This window comes from Trichomycterus rosablanca, chromosome 9 (genome assembly GCF_030014385.1).
Source record: "Trichomycterus rosablanca isolate fTriRos1 chromosome 9, fTriRos1.hap1, whole genome shotgun sequence".
In the NCBI taxonomy this organism is placed as follows: domain Eukaryota; kingdom Metazoa; phylum Chordata; class Actinopteri; order Siluriformes; family Trichomycteridae; genus Trichomycterus; species Trichomycterus rosablanca.
Genome location: NC_085996.1, coordinates 15660772 through 15678359, shown reverse-complemented (window position 1 = coordinate 15678359; position 17588 = coordinate 15660772). Strand labels below are relative to the sequence as shown.

At 39.8% G+C, this 17588-nt stretch overlaps 1 protein-coding gene across 2 annotated transcripts; it reads left to right on the top strand.

Moving 5' to 3' along the window:
- Positions 1–1472: 1472 nt before the first annotated feature.
- On the top strand, positions 1473–17129 carry phactr1 (phosphatase and actin regulator 1). 2 transcript variants are annotated; one of them, XM_063001175.1, is made up of 13 exons: positions 1473–1834; positions 3953–4117; positions 4222–4302; positions 4445–4549; positions 5683–5886; positions 8371–8605; positions 8689–8894; positions 10443–10599; positions 11200–11255; positions 11817–11878; positions 13615–13755; positions 13870–13946; positions 16749–17129. In XM_063001175.1, the coding sequence occupies exons 1-13, from the start codon at positions 1636–1638 to the stop codon at positions 16762–16764; spliced, it is 1704 nt and encodes a 567-aa protein (XP_062857245.1). In that variant the 5' UTR covers positions 1473–1635; the 3' UTR covers positions 16765–17129. The 2 variants fall into 2 exon arrangements, with proteins under 2 accessions (XP_062857245.1, XP_062857246.1); XM_063001176.1 differs by lacking the exons at positions 11200–11255; positions 11817–11878; positions 13615–13755; positions 13870–13946; positions 16749–17129 and adding an exon at positions 10943–11001.
- The last annotated feature ends 459 nt before the right edge of the window (positions 17130–17588 follow it).

The following is a 17588-nucleotide window of genomic DNA, read 5'->3' as shown; positions in this document are numbered from 1 at the left end:
ATTCAATATCCAAATTTGCTGCTCTTATGTTCTCTCCTCCCAATACTGACCGTTTCAGGGAGGCGTGGACTGATAATTTTGTGACGGGTGAGATCTGGGAGGAGGGTCTGTCCAGAATTGCGCGTTGTTCTAGTAACTTAAGGAATAGGTTGATACAGTTTAAGGTTCTCCACAGACTTCATTACTCTAAAATAAAACTAAGCAAGAAGCAATAAAACTAAGATCTATGTATCTATTTCCCCGCTGTGTGAGAAATGTAAAGTTGAGGAGGGTACTTTAGGCCATCTTTTTTGGTCCTGTCAAACTTTGCACAGCTTCTGGTCTAATATATTTGCATTCCTTTCTGATCTACCTAACAAGTATGTGCACCCTGATCCAGCCATGGCCATTTGTGGGTACTCTGAGTCTATGGCAGAATATTCCCAAACCCAACAACAGATCCTAATGACCAGTATGGAAGCAGCCAAAAAGATAATTCTTCTAAATTGGAAATATCCTTTTGCCCCATGTTTTAAAAGATGGCTATCAGAGTTGACTCACGTGGCCCTGATGGAGCGATTGAAATGTTGTGAAAATAAAGCTTGGAGGCCTTTTTTATTTTTAAAAAAATGCATTTTCTCCCTTTTTCTCCCTCTTTAACACGTCCAATTGCATCATGCTTTCTCTACGACTATGCCGATCTCTGCTCTGACTGAGGAGATCGAAGCTAACCCATGCTCCCTCTCCCACGTGAGCAGCAAGCCGCATGCATCTTTTCACCCACACATTGACGAGTGTTGCGCCACCTAGCGTTGTGTACGGAGGGACACACCCTAAGAGCACTCTTTCCTCATCTCTGTGTAGGCGCCTCTAATCAGCCAGCAGAGGTCGTAACCGCACCATTCTGACAGAAAGATATGGGATGGTTTTTATGGGCAGGTTTTTGGACAGATTAGGGGACCTTAAGTAATTTTTTTTTTTTTTTTACTTTATTTATGTGTTATTATTATAATTTTTTTTCTCTTCTTTTGAATTTTCTCATTTTACAATTTTTGTTATTATCATTGCTGTGTTAAATTGTCTGTGGGTGGGGAGTAGATAGGGTTGTGTGTTTGTTCACATTTGTATTATTGTCCTGTTCCATGTTTAAATCTGATAAAGCTATAAATAAAATATTTAAAAAAAAAAGTTTCACAAAACCCAGGGTTTGAATCCCCACCGGTGCATCTACATATGCTTACAGTCATAATTGGCTACGTTTAAGGGGAACACTGCGATGCACTGGTGTCCTGACCGGGGTTTTACTGTATTATGGGGGGTAACTTTAATACGGATTGCAGCGTTGGAGAGAAGATAACAGTGAGCATGCGCAGTTATTACTGAGGGGCGCTTCTCCTGCTGCAGTTGATGGCGGGATTTAAAAAGAACAGATTGGCTGTGCTTTTTTAAAGCATGGATTAGTGTTTATTTTTGTATGAATGTACGCCATTATAACGAGGTAAATATCTTCTTTAGCAGTACGGGAGAGTCAGTATGTATTTAGGCGGTAGAAGGAGAAGTGGTATTCTCGCCTTTTCGGTATGACGAGGCCCGAACCGAAGCTGCTTTACTCTTTCTCGGCTTGTATACACCAGCATCACTGTGCTGAGCTTCGACATGGCGACCTACCCGTACATCACCTCCTGCTTAATACCTCGGCCTCGAGAGGACACATGTTCTTCAGTTTGCATGCCGGACAGATGGGGAGTGTTGGGTCTGATGAAAGCGATTCCGAATAACAACAACACTGCATTGGCGTTGACTGGCCACATCAAGCACATCTGCAGCAACTGCAGCCGCGGTGGTGATAACATGAGTGAGTGAGGGAGTGAACGAGTGAGCAAATGAGTGACATACCTACATAAATAAATAAAATCCCTTCTAATTACCGAATTAAAACAATTCCTAACAAATGTCATAAATCAATTATATAAAGGAATTTACATGCTTCCAGCTTTGCAGCATAAGTTTAGGGTAGACCCTTTCCTGTTCCATCATGACTGCATTCCAGTGCACAAAGCAAGGTGTATAAAGACATAAAGAAAAGGTAGCTTTAAAGAAACTCCAATGGTCTGCACAGAGCCCTGACCTCAGCCTCATTGAACAGCTTTGGAATGAACTGTAACATTGAATGAGGCTTTCTTGATTTGTTTTAACTATTTGGTCAAGTGTCCAAACACTTTTGGCCATATAGTGTACATTGTTGGCCATACAATAATAAAAATACAGTTAGTTCTGGGAGTGGCATCAAGAAGGTGTTGAGTTTTAAGATATTTTTCCCATAAGGATGTATGGGAAACCTGTTAATGCGTTCCATGATCCTGTTAAACTGCATATATTTTAGGCTAATGTAAAATAATGAGGTTATTTTTGACACTTATACACTGAAAATATAACATAATATATAATGATATATAATATATAAAACACTTAAATACAGTTTAATACAATAAAACATCTTTACCTTTACTTCTTTTAAGTTTTATTATGCTTCTTAATTGTGGAGATGCTTGATCTTGGAATACCGTATTCCGTTCAGTAAAGGCGTATTCACATGAGAAGCAGCAAAATAACTTTTGCACTGACTGTGCTGTTATTTCCTATGGAGTGTGGCGGTGCACAAAGCTTAATGTAACTTATTGTACTAAAACAACGAGTGAGGAATTTTATTAGTAGAGAGAACTTACGAGCAGTTATATTTAAGAGAGGCTTAGTGTTTCTATGTTTTTCTTTTAATACAGCTTTTTAGACTCTCTCGGAAAAGCTGATTCTCACCATTTTTCAGAACCCCGAGCTATAACACAAGTTTAAAAGTGAAACAGGAGGAAAATCCAGATTAACACAGATACATGTGAACGCTTTCAGAGTGAATTTGACGGTTATTTCACACAAATGCAGAATCGTCTCATACACGCACTTTGAAGACGTTTTACCATACCGCTCAAGCCAGGCGCTGAACAAAGCAGCAGTCACACACAAGTTGAACTTAGGGGAAACGTCAAGTTTAAGGGTACAAATTTCTCGACTGTGGGCGTTGAGTTTCAAAATTTCAAGGTTAGGGGACGTCGAGGTACAAGGTACCACTGTACTTGAACAAAAACTGATACTGTAGTAGTTTCTTCTAAACTGAATGTGGCTGTTTTTTTAACCCACCAATATGTCCTTATTTTTATTTTTATTTTTTATTATTATTTTTCTCCGAATTTTCTCCCCAATTTTTCTCCCAATTTTTAGCGCTTCCAATCTGTCTTCCGCTGCTAACAGGCACACCAGACCTGCATCCAAGGAGAGCACGCCGCTGCCCCACGCCTTCTTTACACGTGTACAGCCCTCCTCTTCTCGTCCGTGCATTCTGCACGGGCGTCTCTTCTGCAAATCAGGGTCCTTACGCAGCGCATGAAGACCCACCCACCCACATATAGTCCGGTCCCCCACCCTGCAGGCACTGCCAATTATGCCCGCCAGATGGCGCCCAGCCGACCGGTGGCAACACCGAGCCTCGAACCGGGAGGTTCAGAAACTCGGTGCTGGTGCGTCAGCGGAATATCCCGCTGCGCCACCTGGGCGCCAATATGTCCTTATTTAAGTAACTAAAGCACAGGTTCAGCACGGGTGATGCAGGGGCGGACAGATGAGACAGGACATAAGAGCATAACATTGGCAACACATTATTAGGGTTTGTCCATAAAACATACGCAAATGCAGGTCAACAAGATCTTGCTGTGCAGCACCCACTTGACTAGCTACAATTGTAGCAGATTTTTGGATTTTTACTTAAGTTCTCTGAAATTATTTGGTCTACCAAACATGTGATAATCCAGGCAATCTGAAATGGGGCAATTACTTTTTCACTTCACTGTAGCTGCCCCTTATCCTTCATGCTTAAAGCTTTAATGTTTATTTTTATGGTTTTGTTTGTGGTTTGTCTTTACAGCTGGGGGTGCAGAGCGCCTGGCTGCAATGCGCTCAGATTCGCTGGTCCCAGGCACTCACACGCCACCAATTCGTAGGAGAAGTAAGCTAGCAAGCTTGGGGCGATTCTTCAAGCCGTGGAAATGGAGGAAAAAGAAGAGTGACAAGTTTAAGCAGACTTCCGCTGGTACACACAGATATTTATATATTTGCCACACGTAACAGCTGAGAAGCCATAGTGTACGTTGCCATCTTCTGATGTGTGATGGATGGCTGTTGTCTTTTCTTTAGTGTTGGAGAGAAAGATGTCCACAAGGCAGAGCAGAGAGGAGCTGATCAAGAGAGGAGTTCTCAAGGAGGTCAATGAAAAAGGTTCAAACTTAAACACACAATCACATAACAATCACGTAAAGCCTACTAGTATCCAGAATTTACGTTGGTAAAACATAATTGTATGATCAGCTTTCTGTATTTGTCTGGTCGTTAATCTGCAGGTTTATTTCTCTCTTTACAGGAGAGGTGGAAGTAGAAAGTGAGCATACATGTATGACAGAGCTGGACAGACTAACAGTTATCAGTCCTATATCTGAAGCCCAGGAGACCAATGAAGCTGAAACAGGTATTCAAGACAAGAACATCATCAACTTATTAACTTTCTTTATTATTTACTCTTTCATAACTCCAGATGTTACAGGGTTGTTTTTACCTGTAATGTTCTGGCTTTGCAAAAATAGCTCACAGCTTCAAACAATAATTATTGTGCTATGTCCATACACATTTTACCCATTAGTGACCTACTTTACATCGTGAAGTTTGCTCATTAGTGGCATTTTCTCTCTGGCACTGCATTCAGGAGATAAATTTTATTTTATTTAAATTTTATTATTTTATTAAAAAACCTGAGGAAACATAAACTCATAACATTATTGTAACAGGTCACACTGGTTTGCAGAATCTTGCTTCATGTGCCATGCCAGTTAGGGGCAGATGATCGATTAGTCAATTTCTCCTAAACCGATGATCACTTGGACCTTGTTAATTATTAATTTGCGCCAGGTGGGAGTGTTTCAGTATATCATGGGTTCTCTCATACAGACTTGCTAGCTCCTCTTTGGCAACCTGCTCTTTCTCTGGAACTGTGATGCCAGGCTCAGTCAACTTTTTAGATAAACATTGTATTATATGTTATTCATTGATAAGGTGTTAGTGTAAAGATTGAAGATTGCTAGATGCTAGACTGAAGTCTCACAAATGCTCTGGAAACCCACTAGCCCACAAAAGCACCACTAGTCTACTACCACTGGGATCCAGAGTTGAATCCCCAGTGGTGCTACTGGCCTGTCAGAGGTCTACATACAGACATTGTAGGCTGTGTCTAGGGGGGTAGTGGCCAAGGCCCTGTGATTATTGCATTGTGCCCAGTGATTCTGGGGACCCATTGCAACCCTGACCAGAAAAAAGTGGTGGTAAAACATGAAATGCTTTGCAGTGTTTGTCCGTGTTTTCTGGTCGTTTGGATTATTGATGGTAAGTAAATGCTGTATACATTATTTTGAGTTGCTCACACCAATAATGCCTTTTCATAACCTTGATTGAAAAAAAATGCTGGATAAATTCCTAGGTAGAAGTGCATGTTTGAAAGGGAATGCCAAAACCTTTACAATGTTATGTTGAACTTTTTTTTAATACATCACTTCTTTCTAATAAATTCTAAATAATAGAATGTTGTAATTTTTGTTTTTATTGATCCAGAAACTCAAACATCACAACTGTCAGCAGAAACAGGGATGTGTCCAGTAGGCCAAATCACAAAGCCAGCTCCAGCCACTCCTCCTGGAAAATGTGTTAAACTGCCAACAGACAGCATGGAAGTACCCCATACCAAACCATTAGTGCTCAAGCAGCCACCTGCCTTACCTCCGAAACCTTACAGCAGAATACCCAACCACTTAACAGGTAGACTTCTAGCTGGTACACTTCTTACTGTTCACACAGGAATACATGTTGTACATTTTTGACCACTTAAACTGTTCAAACAATAATACAGTGCGTAATAATACAGTCACTTATTACGATCCCTTATTTTGTGATTTGTGCTTTGGATCATTATTTACTTACATAACCTAATTGCTCCTGAGCTTCAGATCATGGACTGATGCCCAGACTTTCTTTTTTAGATTTCATTGGCCCATCAAATATGCCAGGTCAGCCAAGCTCATCGTTCCACCCATTATTTTTAGCTGTTACTTTATGTTAAACATTCTTATTATGGAGGCCTGTGTTCCTTTGGTCAGCAGTGGTTTTAGCCCTGTAACATGGAAACAATTTTACTAATGGGAAATGCTGAGTGGAAATTTCTAGATGAGTCAGGCTGGCCACTATTTAAAATATTTACCACTGTTCAACTGTGGTTCACTGGAGTCCCACAATGCAATTAGGGATGCACCGATCCGATATTAAGATCGGATATCGGTCCCGATATTACCAAAATGAGATGGATCGGATATCGGATAATCAGGCCGATCCATGGGTCCGATATGTTCACTTTAGTTCGTTTGCAACGCATGCTAAGCCCATACAGGACGCGCTGCTGACGTATGGCGTATAACACAAACAAAAAGAGCAACATGGAGCGAGCCAAAGAGTCAGCTGCATGGAGGTATTTCACGCTTGCTATGCTAACAAGTTCGATGGCAACATGTTTATTACTCATGTTTAGCTGCTATATTTTATTTTGAATTACTGTTTGCACTAAATATTTACGGATAAGTTTATTTGAAAAAGTTATTTAAGCTACTACTGTTTTTCTCATTGTCAGCAGCCACATTTTGGGTGTGTTCGAAAACCTAAGGAGCTGCCTTGCTGTCTTACTGTCTACATAAGCGGCTGCCTCAGTAGAGAGGATTCTAATAAGTCATCAATTTTTAAGTCAGGTTATTCGAACGCGCTACTTACACAGCGATTTCATCGGGTTTAGCATTTAGCATCTTGCCATTAAAAACAATGAACTGAGGTAGCACAGCGCTAACGCTAACGTCAATATAACATTTCCCTTCATGTACCGATAACGGTTACATTTCCTGACAAGCTCAAACTTGCAAATAAAAACACTCGGTATAAGTTTATACAAGTTAAAAATCAGTAATATTTTATTTACGTTTGATAATAACTCCATTCGTTTCTCCACCTTGTCAGCTATGTTTATTTTTCTGTAAGAAAAGCGCACCCGACCCGCAATGAATGCTGGGATTGATTTGGTCACCAAGGCAGCGTCGGATGCTTACTCGTTGAGTGAAAAAGTCTTTCCCACATGATAAAGTATACGGTTTATTAATTCAACAATGGTATCGGATCGGTATCGGGTATCGGCCGATATGCAAAGTATATGTATCGGATGGTATCGGAACTGAAAAAGTCCCTAAATGCAATAGGCAAGCATTCAACGTGCATGAAGAATCATAGTTATTGGCTTTGGTAGATCTAATAGCCTGATTGAATGGCACTGGTGTCTGTTATTTACATTTACATTCAAAACATTCAGCAGACACTTTTATCCAAAGCGACTTACAATTATCATTGAATACAATTTGAGCTATTGGGGTTGAGAGCCTTGGCCCAGGGGCCCAACAGTGGCAACCTGGCAGCGGTGGGGCTTGAACCAGCAGCCTTCTGATTACTAGTCAAGAACCTTAACTGCTGAGCTACCTCTGCCAACTGCTCTAAATCCACTTACAATTCATAATTTTATAAAGAACTGCTGTCATAGGTGCTCAGGTGGTTTGAAACTTGGCGTTGCCACCGGTCGGCTGGGCGCCATCTAGTGGGCATAATTGGCAGTGCCTGCAGCAGACACATTTCTGCTAGGGTGGGATGAGCGGACTATGTGGATGAGGTCTTCAAACACTGGGTAAGGACTAGCAGATAGAGAGGCACCTGTGCAGAGTGCATGGGTGGAAAAAAGGTTCCGCTAAGGGCTGTGCGTGGGTCAAAGGAGGTGTGAGCAGCACTCAGATAAAGCAATATACCCACCTCGACTGCAATCAGGGATCCTAACAGCAGAAGACAAACTGACTATGCTAAATTGGGAGAAAATGGGAGAAAATGCTTAATATATGTGTATAAAGAACTGCTGTCATACCTTTTACTGGGTGTATAAGACAGTAAAATGAATTTTAAATCTGAAGTTAATGGTATTTAAATGCTTAGTATAATGTATTCTTTTTGGAAAGTAATTTCTTGGTCAGTGCCCACATCCACAAAAATGACAGACAAAATATAGGACATATCACTGCTTGCTAGTGTCAATGTAGAGTAAGGATTGCCTTTGTATTTTAAATTTCTTGCCAAAATTTCTTTTCAGCGCAGCACAATGTGTCTACTCTACAATGGTCCAGCAGATTCAATTTAATTAATGCCAGATTGTATTTTATCTTTGTCTAGACACATTAGGAAAATTCTCTCCACCTCTTCCACCTAAAAAAGTGATGATCTGTGAGCCGGTGCTTTCTTTCACACTCAAATACCCCCAGCCTATGAACATGCACTCCCACACTCACTCCCTCACACACTCACACCCTATGCAGCACGCCACACTCCCACTCTCCATCCATCCACCAAGCCGCATTATTGAGGAACTCAACAAGACTCTTGTGTTTACCATGCAAAGACTAGAGAGGTGAGTGTGTGTGTTTTCTGGTGCATGTTACTTTATATGAGTGTGTGTTTTTGTGTCTAACCTCTTTGATCTTTGACGTGTAGTTCGGTGCTACAGGCGGTACCATCAGTACAGCTGGAGAGTGAAGAGGAAAAGGAGAACAGAGACGCAATACATCAACTTCCACCGCACACATTCAACACTCTCACACCCAGCACACGCCTGTACATCACACCCACACACGAAGAGGAAGAGGAAGAGGAAGATGAAGAAGAGGATGATGAGGAGGATGATGACTCTTTTTTTACAAGTGTGTGTCTATTTCCTGTTTACATTACAGAAACACATAAATGATAATGAATTATTCTTTATTTATACACTGATCAGCTCACTGTCTCTCACTGTCCATTTTATCAGCTTTACTTACCATATATAGAAGTAGTAGTCCATCTATTTCTCTACATACTTTTTTTCACCCTGTTCTTCAATGGTCAGGACCGCTACAGGACCACCACAGAGCAGGTATTATTTGAGTGGTGGATGATTCTCAGCACTGCAGTGACAATGACATGGTGGTGGTGTGTTAGTGTGTGTTGTGCTAGTATGAGTGGATCAGACACAGCAGCGCTGCTGGAGATTTTAAATACCGTGCCCACTCACTGTCCACTCTTTTAGACACCCCTACCTAGTTGGTCCACTTTGTAGATGTGAAGTCAGAGACGATCGCTCATCTATTGCTGCTGTTTGAGTTGGTAATCTTTGAGACCTTCATCAGTGGTCATAGGATACTGCCCACGGAGCGCTGTTGGCTGGATGTTTTTGGTTGGTGGACTATTCTCAGTCCAGTAGTGACAGTGAGGTGTTTAAAAACTTCAGCAGTGCTACAACACACACTAACACACACCACCATGTCAGTGTCACTGCAGTGCTGAGAATGATCCACCATCCAAATAATACCCACTCTGTAGTGGTCCTGGGAGAGTCCTGACCATTGAAGAGTAGCTAACAAAGCATGCAGAGAAACAGATGAACTACAGTCAGTAATTGTAGAACTACAAAGTGCTTTTATATGGTAAGTGGAGCTGATAAAATGGACAGTGAGTGTAGAAACAAGGAGGTGGTTTTAATGTTATGGCTGATCGGTGTATATTGGGTATTTAAACACCTAAAGTACATATAATTTTAAATGGCAAAACTTTATAACCTTTAACTCTACAAACTCAATTTTCAGAACAAATACTTTAAAAAATCTATTTTCAATTCTAAGTTAGTTTTCTTGAAGCTTTTTTTGACCTTTAGGTTTGAAGAAAATATTTTCAGTACTCCATGATTTTTCTGACCAACTTAATTGGATTTTTTAAATGTAAATCATAAATGGAGAAACTGTTATGCATTTAAATTATTTAAATTAGACTTGGAGATGATAGGTGTCAAATCATTAAAATCATAAATGGGAAAGGTGCACTATATGGACAACAGTATTCGGACCCCTTTTTATTATTGAATTCATGTGTTTTAGCTACAACAATTGCTAACAGGTGTAATAAGTCAAGTATACAAAGGAAATTATATGGTTACAACCTTAGGGAAGGCCCTTTTCTGTTTCAGCATGACTGTGCCCCTGTGCACATTCTGTGTTATTTTAATATCTTTTGTTATTAAAATGGGATGTCCCAACAAGCTCACGGTTAGGTGTCTTAATTACTTTGGAAAATATAGTGTATTATACATCACTTCAGCACTGCTGGTCTGAACTTTCAGTCCGGTTTTTATTATTCTGATAGCCACATATAGAATTACAACCACTAAAATAACATTATATAGTTTTCAAGGTAACACCGTTTTTTTCTGTGAGCAGGCAGTCTAGCTCTGAGGATCCTGAGGAAGGACTCTCTTGCAATAAAACTGAGTAACCGACCATCCAAGAGAGAGCTAGAAGACAAGAACATTCTACCCATGATGACTGACCAGGAGAGACTGGAATGCAGACAGCAAATTGGGACTAAACTTACACGGTTAGATCACTCACATACACTTTTTTACATACATAGTGAGGGAAAAGGGCCAAAAGCTTAAGGATCCCCCACCTAATATGCTTTCAAAACAGCTCTGATTACCAAGACATGAACTCCACAAAACAGTGGGAGAAGAATCTTCTGGTATCTGGTACCTGGTCATTTCTGTACTTTGCAAGCTATAGTATGTCCTTGTGCCTCTGTTACATGGGTTAACCTCTGGCCATTGCTCCACTGTCCAGTTTCTGATGCCTGCATTTTAATTGTAGGTGCTTTTAACAGTGGACAGAAGTTAGAATGGGCTTTTTGTCTGACTTATGACTGCTCCCATTGGTGTCTCCAGGAATGTTGCAGATCTCTGCAGTGTTGAGCTAGCATAATGGACCGCCATGCCACCTGAAAATGTAACATAATTGTGTTTTTTTCTCTAAATATATTAAATTTGGTAACAGTACAGTGCTGTTAAATATGTTTCTCCTCTATAAAATACTTGTAAAAAACTAAACTTGAAATTTGACCAGGGTTTGGGTGTCCAAACTTTACTTAAGACTGTACCCATACTTGCTGAAGGATAATCGTAACCTTTTATTGTGTTTGTAGGAGGCTCAGCCAAAGACCTACAGCAGAGGAACTGGAGCAAAGAAATATCCTAAAACGTAGGTAAAACAGAGATAAAGCACACACATCCACATTTTTAAAAATATATAATTTTGGGTGCTTTGGTGGAATAGCGGGTAAACACGCTAGCCCACCACTGCTGAGATCTTGATCTCTCAAGTTGAGATTTCAGCTCTGCTACTGGCCGGCTGGGCACCTACACAGACATCATTGGCTATGTCTGAAGAAGGGGGAACAAAGGGATTCTTCATTAGTGCTGGCTGATTGATTGAGCCTGCACAGACACTTGAAAAATTGCACGTATTGGAGGGGGTGTTAGGTGCAGCCATCCTTGTTCAGGGTAGAAGTCTGCAGCAGAAGAGCAGAAATACAACTGGGCAATTTAATTGAATGTGACAAGTTCGGAAGAAAAAGGGAAAATGCATAAATAGAATTTAGACATGTCCAATCCCCTATTCCTCCTGCATTTTCAATTTCTGCCTCATGTGTGGCATTCATGCTGGTAGAGAAGGACCGCAGATTAGTTATGTTAAACGTAGATGTTTAAAATAGGTGGGGAAATCCACTAATTTCTCCTTTTACTTCTGTTTTTCTGCTAGCACGTAATGAGCAGGAGGAGCTTGAGGAGAAGAGGGAGCTAAAGAAAAGATTGTCACGGAAGGTGAGAACCATCTAACAAAAACACTACATTTTCTATAATGATTAGCTTTTTTATGGCCCCTCAGTGGCAGCAGATATGATCCCTTAATAAGGATACATTTCAGGAAAACAGCTTCACAAACTGAAAACTACTAAAATTCAGACAAGCAGTTTTTGTGAAGATACAAAGACCAAAACCGCCTAATAAATAAGGCCAGGGTGATATTGGCAAGGATAGTGGCAAGGATAGTGGCAAGGTCCTCACAAATCTTAAGAGCTCCAAATGCTTCATGGGTGGCCTATGGAATTTCTGAGGTTGAGGACTGACATTTAAAGCCATTTAGAGAAATCGCCACCCTTCCATTCCACATCTTTTGCTCTCTCAGGTGTTCTTACATTATGATTATGATTGTATTTTTAATTATTATTTTCAATCTCAGGAAAAAAAACAGGCACAGTCTGCAATGCAAGCTTGGTTTTGGCAATCAACATGAGCAAGAGAATAAACTTAAAGTAAACTTTTGTCATTATTTCATGAGATTTCTTTTTGAATATTAAATTTTATAAGGGCTCTCAGGAGGTACAGTGGTAAATAATGCTAGCCCACTACCGCTGGAATTCAGGATTAAAATTCCTATTTGTGCTATCTGCCAGTCTGGTTTTTACACACAGACATGATTGGCTTTGTCTGGGGGGGGTTGGCCCATTCTTGCTTGATATGAGACTTCATCTGTTTAGCAATTTGTGGTTGCCACTGTCTGATTCTTCTTTTCATTATGATCAGTACATTTTCAGTAGTAGACAGATCAGCACACTGTTTCTGTGTGTGCTTGACTGAAGCTAAGGTGTTACAGTTTGTGCACAAAGAGACCTGGCATTGTCTTGCTAAAATAATCATGGACTTACTGAGAAAAGACACTGATGGCCACTTAGATCGTTCTAAAATTATAATATACACTAAAACGAATATCTTGGTACACCAAATACACTATATTGCCAAGTATTTGATCGTCTGCCTTCACACGCATATGAGTGACATCCCATTCTTAATCCATTGGATTTAATGTGATGTCGACCCACCCTTTGCAGCTATAACAGCATCAACTCTTCTGTGAAGGCTTTTCACAAGGTTTAGAAGTGTGTTTATGGGAATTTTTGACCATTCTTCCAGAAGCGCATTTGTGAGGTCAGACACTGATGTGGGATGAGAAGGCCTGGCTCGCAGTCTCTGCTCTAATTCATCCCGAAGGTGTTCTATTGGGTTGAGGTCAGGACTCTGTGCAGACCAGTCAAGTTCTTCCACACCATGTTGGAACAGGAAGGGGCCATCCCCAAACTGTTCCCACAAAGTTGGGAGCATACAATTGTCCAAAATCTCTTGGTATGCTGAAGCATTAAGAGTTCCTTTCACTGGAACTAAGGGGCTGAGCCCAACTCCTTAAAAACAGCCTCACACCATAATCCCCCCTGGTCAGTTGGTTTTATACACCTGTGGCCATGAAAGTGATTGGAACACCTGAATTCAATGATTTGGATGGGTGAGTGAATACTTTTGGCAATATAGTGTAGGTTGTGCTAAACTGTCTTAATTTAACTGGTTTAAAAGAATGATTCACTACATCTACTAAGGCTACATCTATATTTAGGTGAAACTTCTAATCATTGTTTTCCATACATACTCTTTTTTAAACAAGATCACACTACATTGAGTTTTCTGTAAAGATAATGTTGCTAATTGCTAGTTCTCTGTATACACAGCTAAGTCAGAGGCCTACGGTAGAGGAGCTAAGAGAGGCAAAGATCCTAATTCGGTTTAGTGATTATGTGGAGGTGGCTGAAGCTCAGGACTATGACAGACGAGCAGACAAACCCTGGACCCGCCTTACTGCTGCAGACAAGGTCAAACTTTGACCCCATATAAATTCACTTACACTTTGATAGCACTAATATGATTAGTTTTATTTATTCCTCTGTGGCATTTATGGCTTTTCTGTTATTATGTTTTTTTCATAGGCTGCCATTAGAAAAGAACTCAATGAGTTCAAAAGCACGGAGATGGAGGTGCATGAGTCAAGTCGACATCTAACCAGGTACATATAACTACTGGCTAAGAAGTGAAGCTTTTTAAAGCAATAAGGCTTTCTAGCAAATTGATGGTCAAAACTGTTAGTGGTCTAACACGTAATACTGTAGCACTAAAACCAAATAATATTTATATGTAAAATAACATCTTGACTGTCTATACAAAAATAAAGCTTTATATATATATATATATATATATATATAACAAAAAATTTATATACATTCGTGTTTACAATCATCACATAATTCCTGTACAGCTCTGCAAATGTTTGATATTCTTATGTTCTACACAGTTTTTTACAATGCTTCTTGTAGCTCTTCCCAGAATTGTGAATAGCTTAAAGTGTGTGACCAAATAGTAAAAAATAATAGTAGTAAGTTCAATTTATATAACACCTTTACAAGTTAAATATTAGAGGAAAGAACATTGGAGAAAAGAACACAAAAAAGTCAAGACATAGAGAAAGAAGAATATTGTGCAGTAAAGAGAAAGGTTTTAATTGACCTTTGAAGGAAGAGATGGAGAACAGTTGCAAAAGGGGTTGTGAAAGGGAGTTCCAGAATTTGGGGGCTGTAAAACTTAAAGACCGGTAGCCCACAGACACAAGTCTAAAACGGGGGACTGCTAGCAGGCCCGTACCAGAGGATCTAAGAGCGGTTGGGACAGTAAGGGTGAAGAAGTGCATTAAGGTAGGTAGGGGGCGAGGCCATGAAAGGCTTTAAAAGTAAGCAGAATTATTATTTGATACGGGTGGCTATCGGAAGCCAATGAAGCTGCTGGATGATGGAAGTTATGTGGGCAGACCGCTTAGTAGATTTGAGGACTCTGGCTGCAGAGTTTTGAATGAGCTGAAGCTGGTTTACTATCTTAGCTGGAAGAAGGGAATTGCAGTAATCCAGGCATTTAAAATGTTAGAAGTCTTAGTGATCGACTTTCAAAAGAAAATGATGAGTCAAAAATAATGCAAAGGCTTTAACTGTTTTGACGGGACCGGCAGGTACACCATTCACATCAACAGAAAAACCAAAAAAGTTAGAGACCAGCACCTTCCCCTAAGAGCTCAGTAGGATTAACATTTTCTGTATCAATATTCCAGAGATGTAGTCTAGAACTACCAGTTTCTGTAAATAAATAATATTTTTGCTTTAAACTGCAAAATGTTGGCTTAATAATTGAATTAATGATTATTAGAGGTGCTCACATAAGGAGTCGCCACAGTGGATCATTGGTCTACATTTGACTTGGCACAGTTTTACAGCAGATGCCCTCCCTGACACAACCCTCCCATTTATCCAGGCTTGTGGCCGGCACTAACCGTACACTAATAATGTGTTCCTTCAGTGGCTAGATTCATCTAACAGCATATGCCTTTTGTATTTGTAAGCCAAGTTCAGGATTCAAATCCCCGGAGCACAGGCTCTTACCACCTCAGAATTAATGATCGATCACATATTTGCATTTAAATTTTCAGCATTTAGCAGACACTTTCATCCAAAGCGACTTACAGTACTGTGACAGTATACAATCTAAGCAACTGAGGGTTAAGGGCCTTGCTCAAGGGCCAAACAGTGGCAACCTGGCAGTGGTGAGGCTTAAACCACCAACCTTCTGATTACTAGTCCAGTACCTTAACCACTAGGCTACAACTGCCCCATTTGAAAATTAATAGTATGTGCAAATGAACAAACCTAATGTAATTTTAGAGAAAAATATTACACGGGTTCTGTTTATAACAAATTCAGTACATTTTAACATGCATCCTTTACATTGCATTTAGCTTATTAAAGGACTTTACTCAAGAGAAGACTTTTAAGCTGTCCAACCATAACAAAATGGACACTATGAATACATCCTGTTTCTCTCATGTCACCTCCCAGATTTCTTTCGTTGATTTCTAATGTTCCACTTCTAGAATGCATGGAAAGAAAATAAAGACACAGGAATCAAAGCCAAATATATTTGTGAAGAGAAATGTTCTGGTTTACTAGAGCATCACTTTTTAAGCTGTCACCCCTTTAAGCTGATGATTTTGAATGCCTCTGGCATTAATCAAAACAGGGTACTTATTAAGTTTGGTGCTGTCACATACATTCAGTGGTGCCACAGAATCCAGTATGAATGAAAATCATTAAAAAATGATAAATCTTTTACATAGTTACAGTAAGGCACAGTTCGTGTACTTTTATTTAAAGTTTAAATTGGGTTAAGAGCCTTCTGATGAATAGTTCACTACCGTTGCTGTTTGACTACTGCACATTAGAAAGTAGACGTGTTACGTTGCGTTACGTAATTCAGTATAGTTTTTGGCCTTGCTAATTATGCATAAAGTTCTATTCATTTTTAAATAACCTAATCATAATAATACATTTGCAATTGTGTATGGAGAAACAGTGTTGTTAAAAATGTTGACCCGTCCTTGATTACATACAGTGCTGTAGTAGCTCAGCGGTTACCCTTCAGTTGCTTGGATTGTATATGATCACAGTTGTAAGTCGCTTTGGATAAAAGCTTCTGCTAAATGCTGTAAATGTACAAAGTGCCCTGAACAGTTCAAAACCGTTATTGGCAGTGGTAGCTCAGTGCTAGCTCTCCTTTTATTATCAAGCATGACAGCATCACCCATTTTAATGTGTTTCAGGCATTAAATGAGGAATTTGCGTGTATTTACAACAAACCCACGTTGCATTTTACCTAGTGTCCCAACTTTCTTAAAATTGGGTTTCTAACTATTATATATATGTTTAATGTTGTTAAATCAGTTTAATGTTACCTTCCATAAACACATGCTTACCACCTTTTTTCCATCTAGGTTTCACCGGCCATAGTGCTGATTGCAGAGCAGCAGCACAGGACATTACCAATGAGAATTTCACCTCGGGGACATACTAAAGTTTAACAATGTTGGATTCCAGAGACTAAGTTGCTGTTCTGATCCGAGATCAGGGAAAAAAAAACAGATCTGCCTTTGAAAAGCTGGACCACCTGGAATCCCCAAATGACCTGAGTGACCTAAAGTCTACCATAACTGGTATTACTGACCAGTTAAAACTTTGAACTCTGTTTGTGTGTGTATGTGTGTGTGTTCTGGCTAAAGACCTAATTCAAACATTGTTTTGTGCTCTGGCAGTACATCAATGTGGTTTCATTAAACAAGTGATGTGGGTGTAAATTTGTGCACCCCACTCTGTAACAGGCATGATACTATTTTAATATCCTATACCATGTGTCAGCAAAAAACAATGCAATTTAGATGTTTTAAGAAGACTTGCATCATTACTACGTTCTGTAACCATTCTGTCTGTGTTATGACCGAGGCCATTTTACCAACACAACTGGACCAGATGTTTTATTCTCACTGGCCATAACAACAACAGCTGGACATGCTGTGTTTGAAAACTTCAGATGAGTGACTCAACTGAGCAATAATTTGTCTGTGTATGGTTCAGCTCTTGACAGATCATGTTTTCATTTTTGCTGATATTGCTCAATTTAAACGTCCAGCACCTTAATTTTTAGCGCCTTCTTATGGAGTGAGGCTGAATTTGGAACGCAACACTGTCTCTTCTCTGTTCCCATTATGTAGAGGCTAAACCAGGAGATAGCAGTTTCTCATAAGCAAACATTTACAGTTAGACTTAATCAGTGTCAT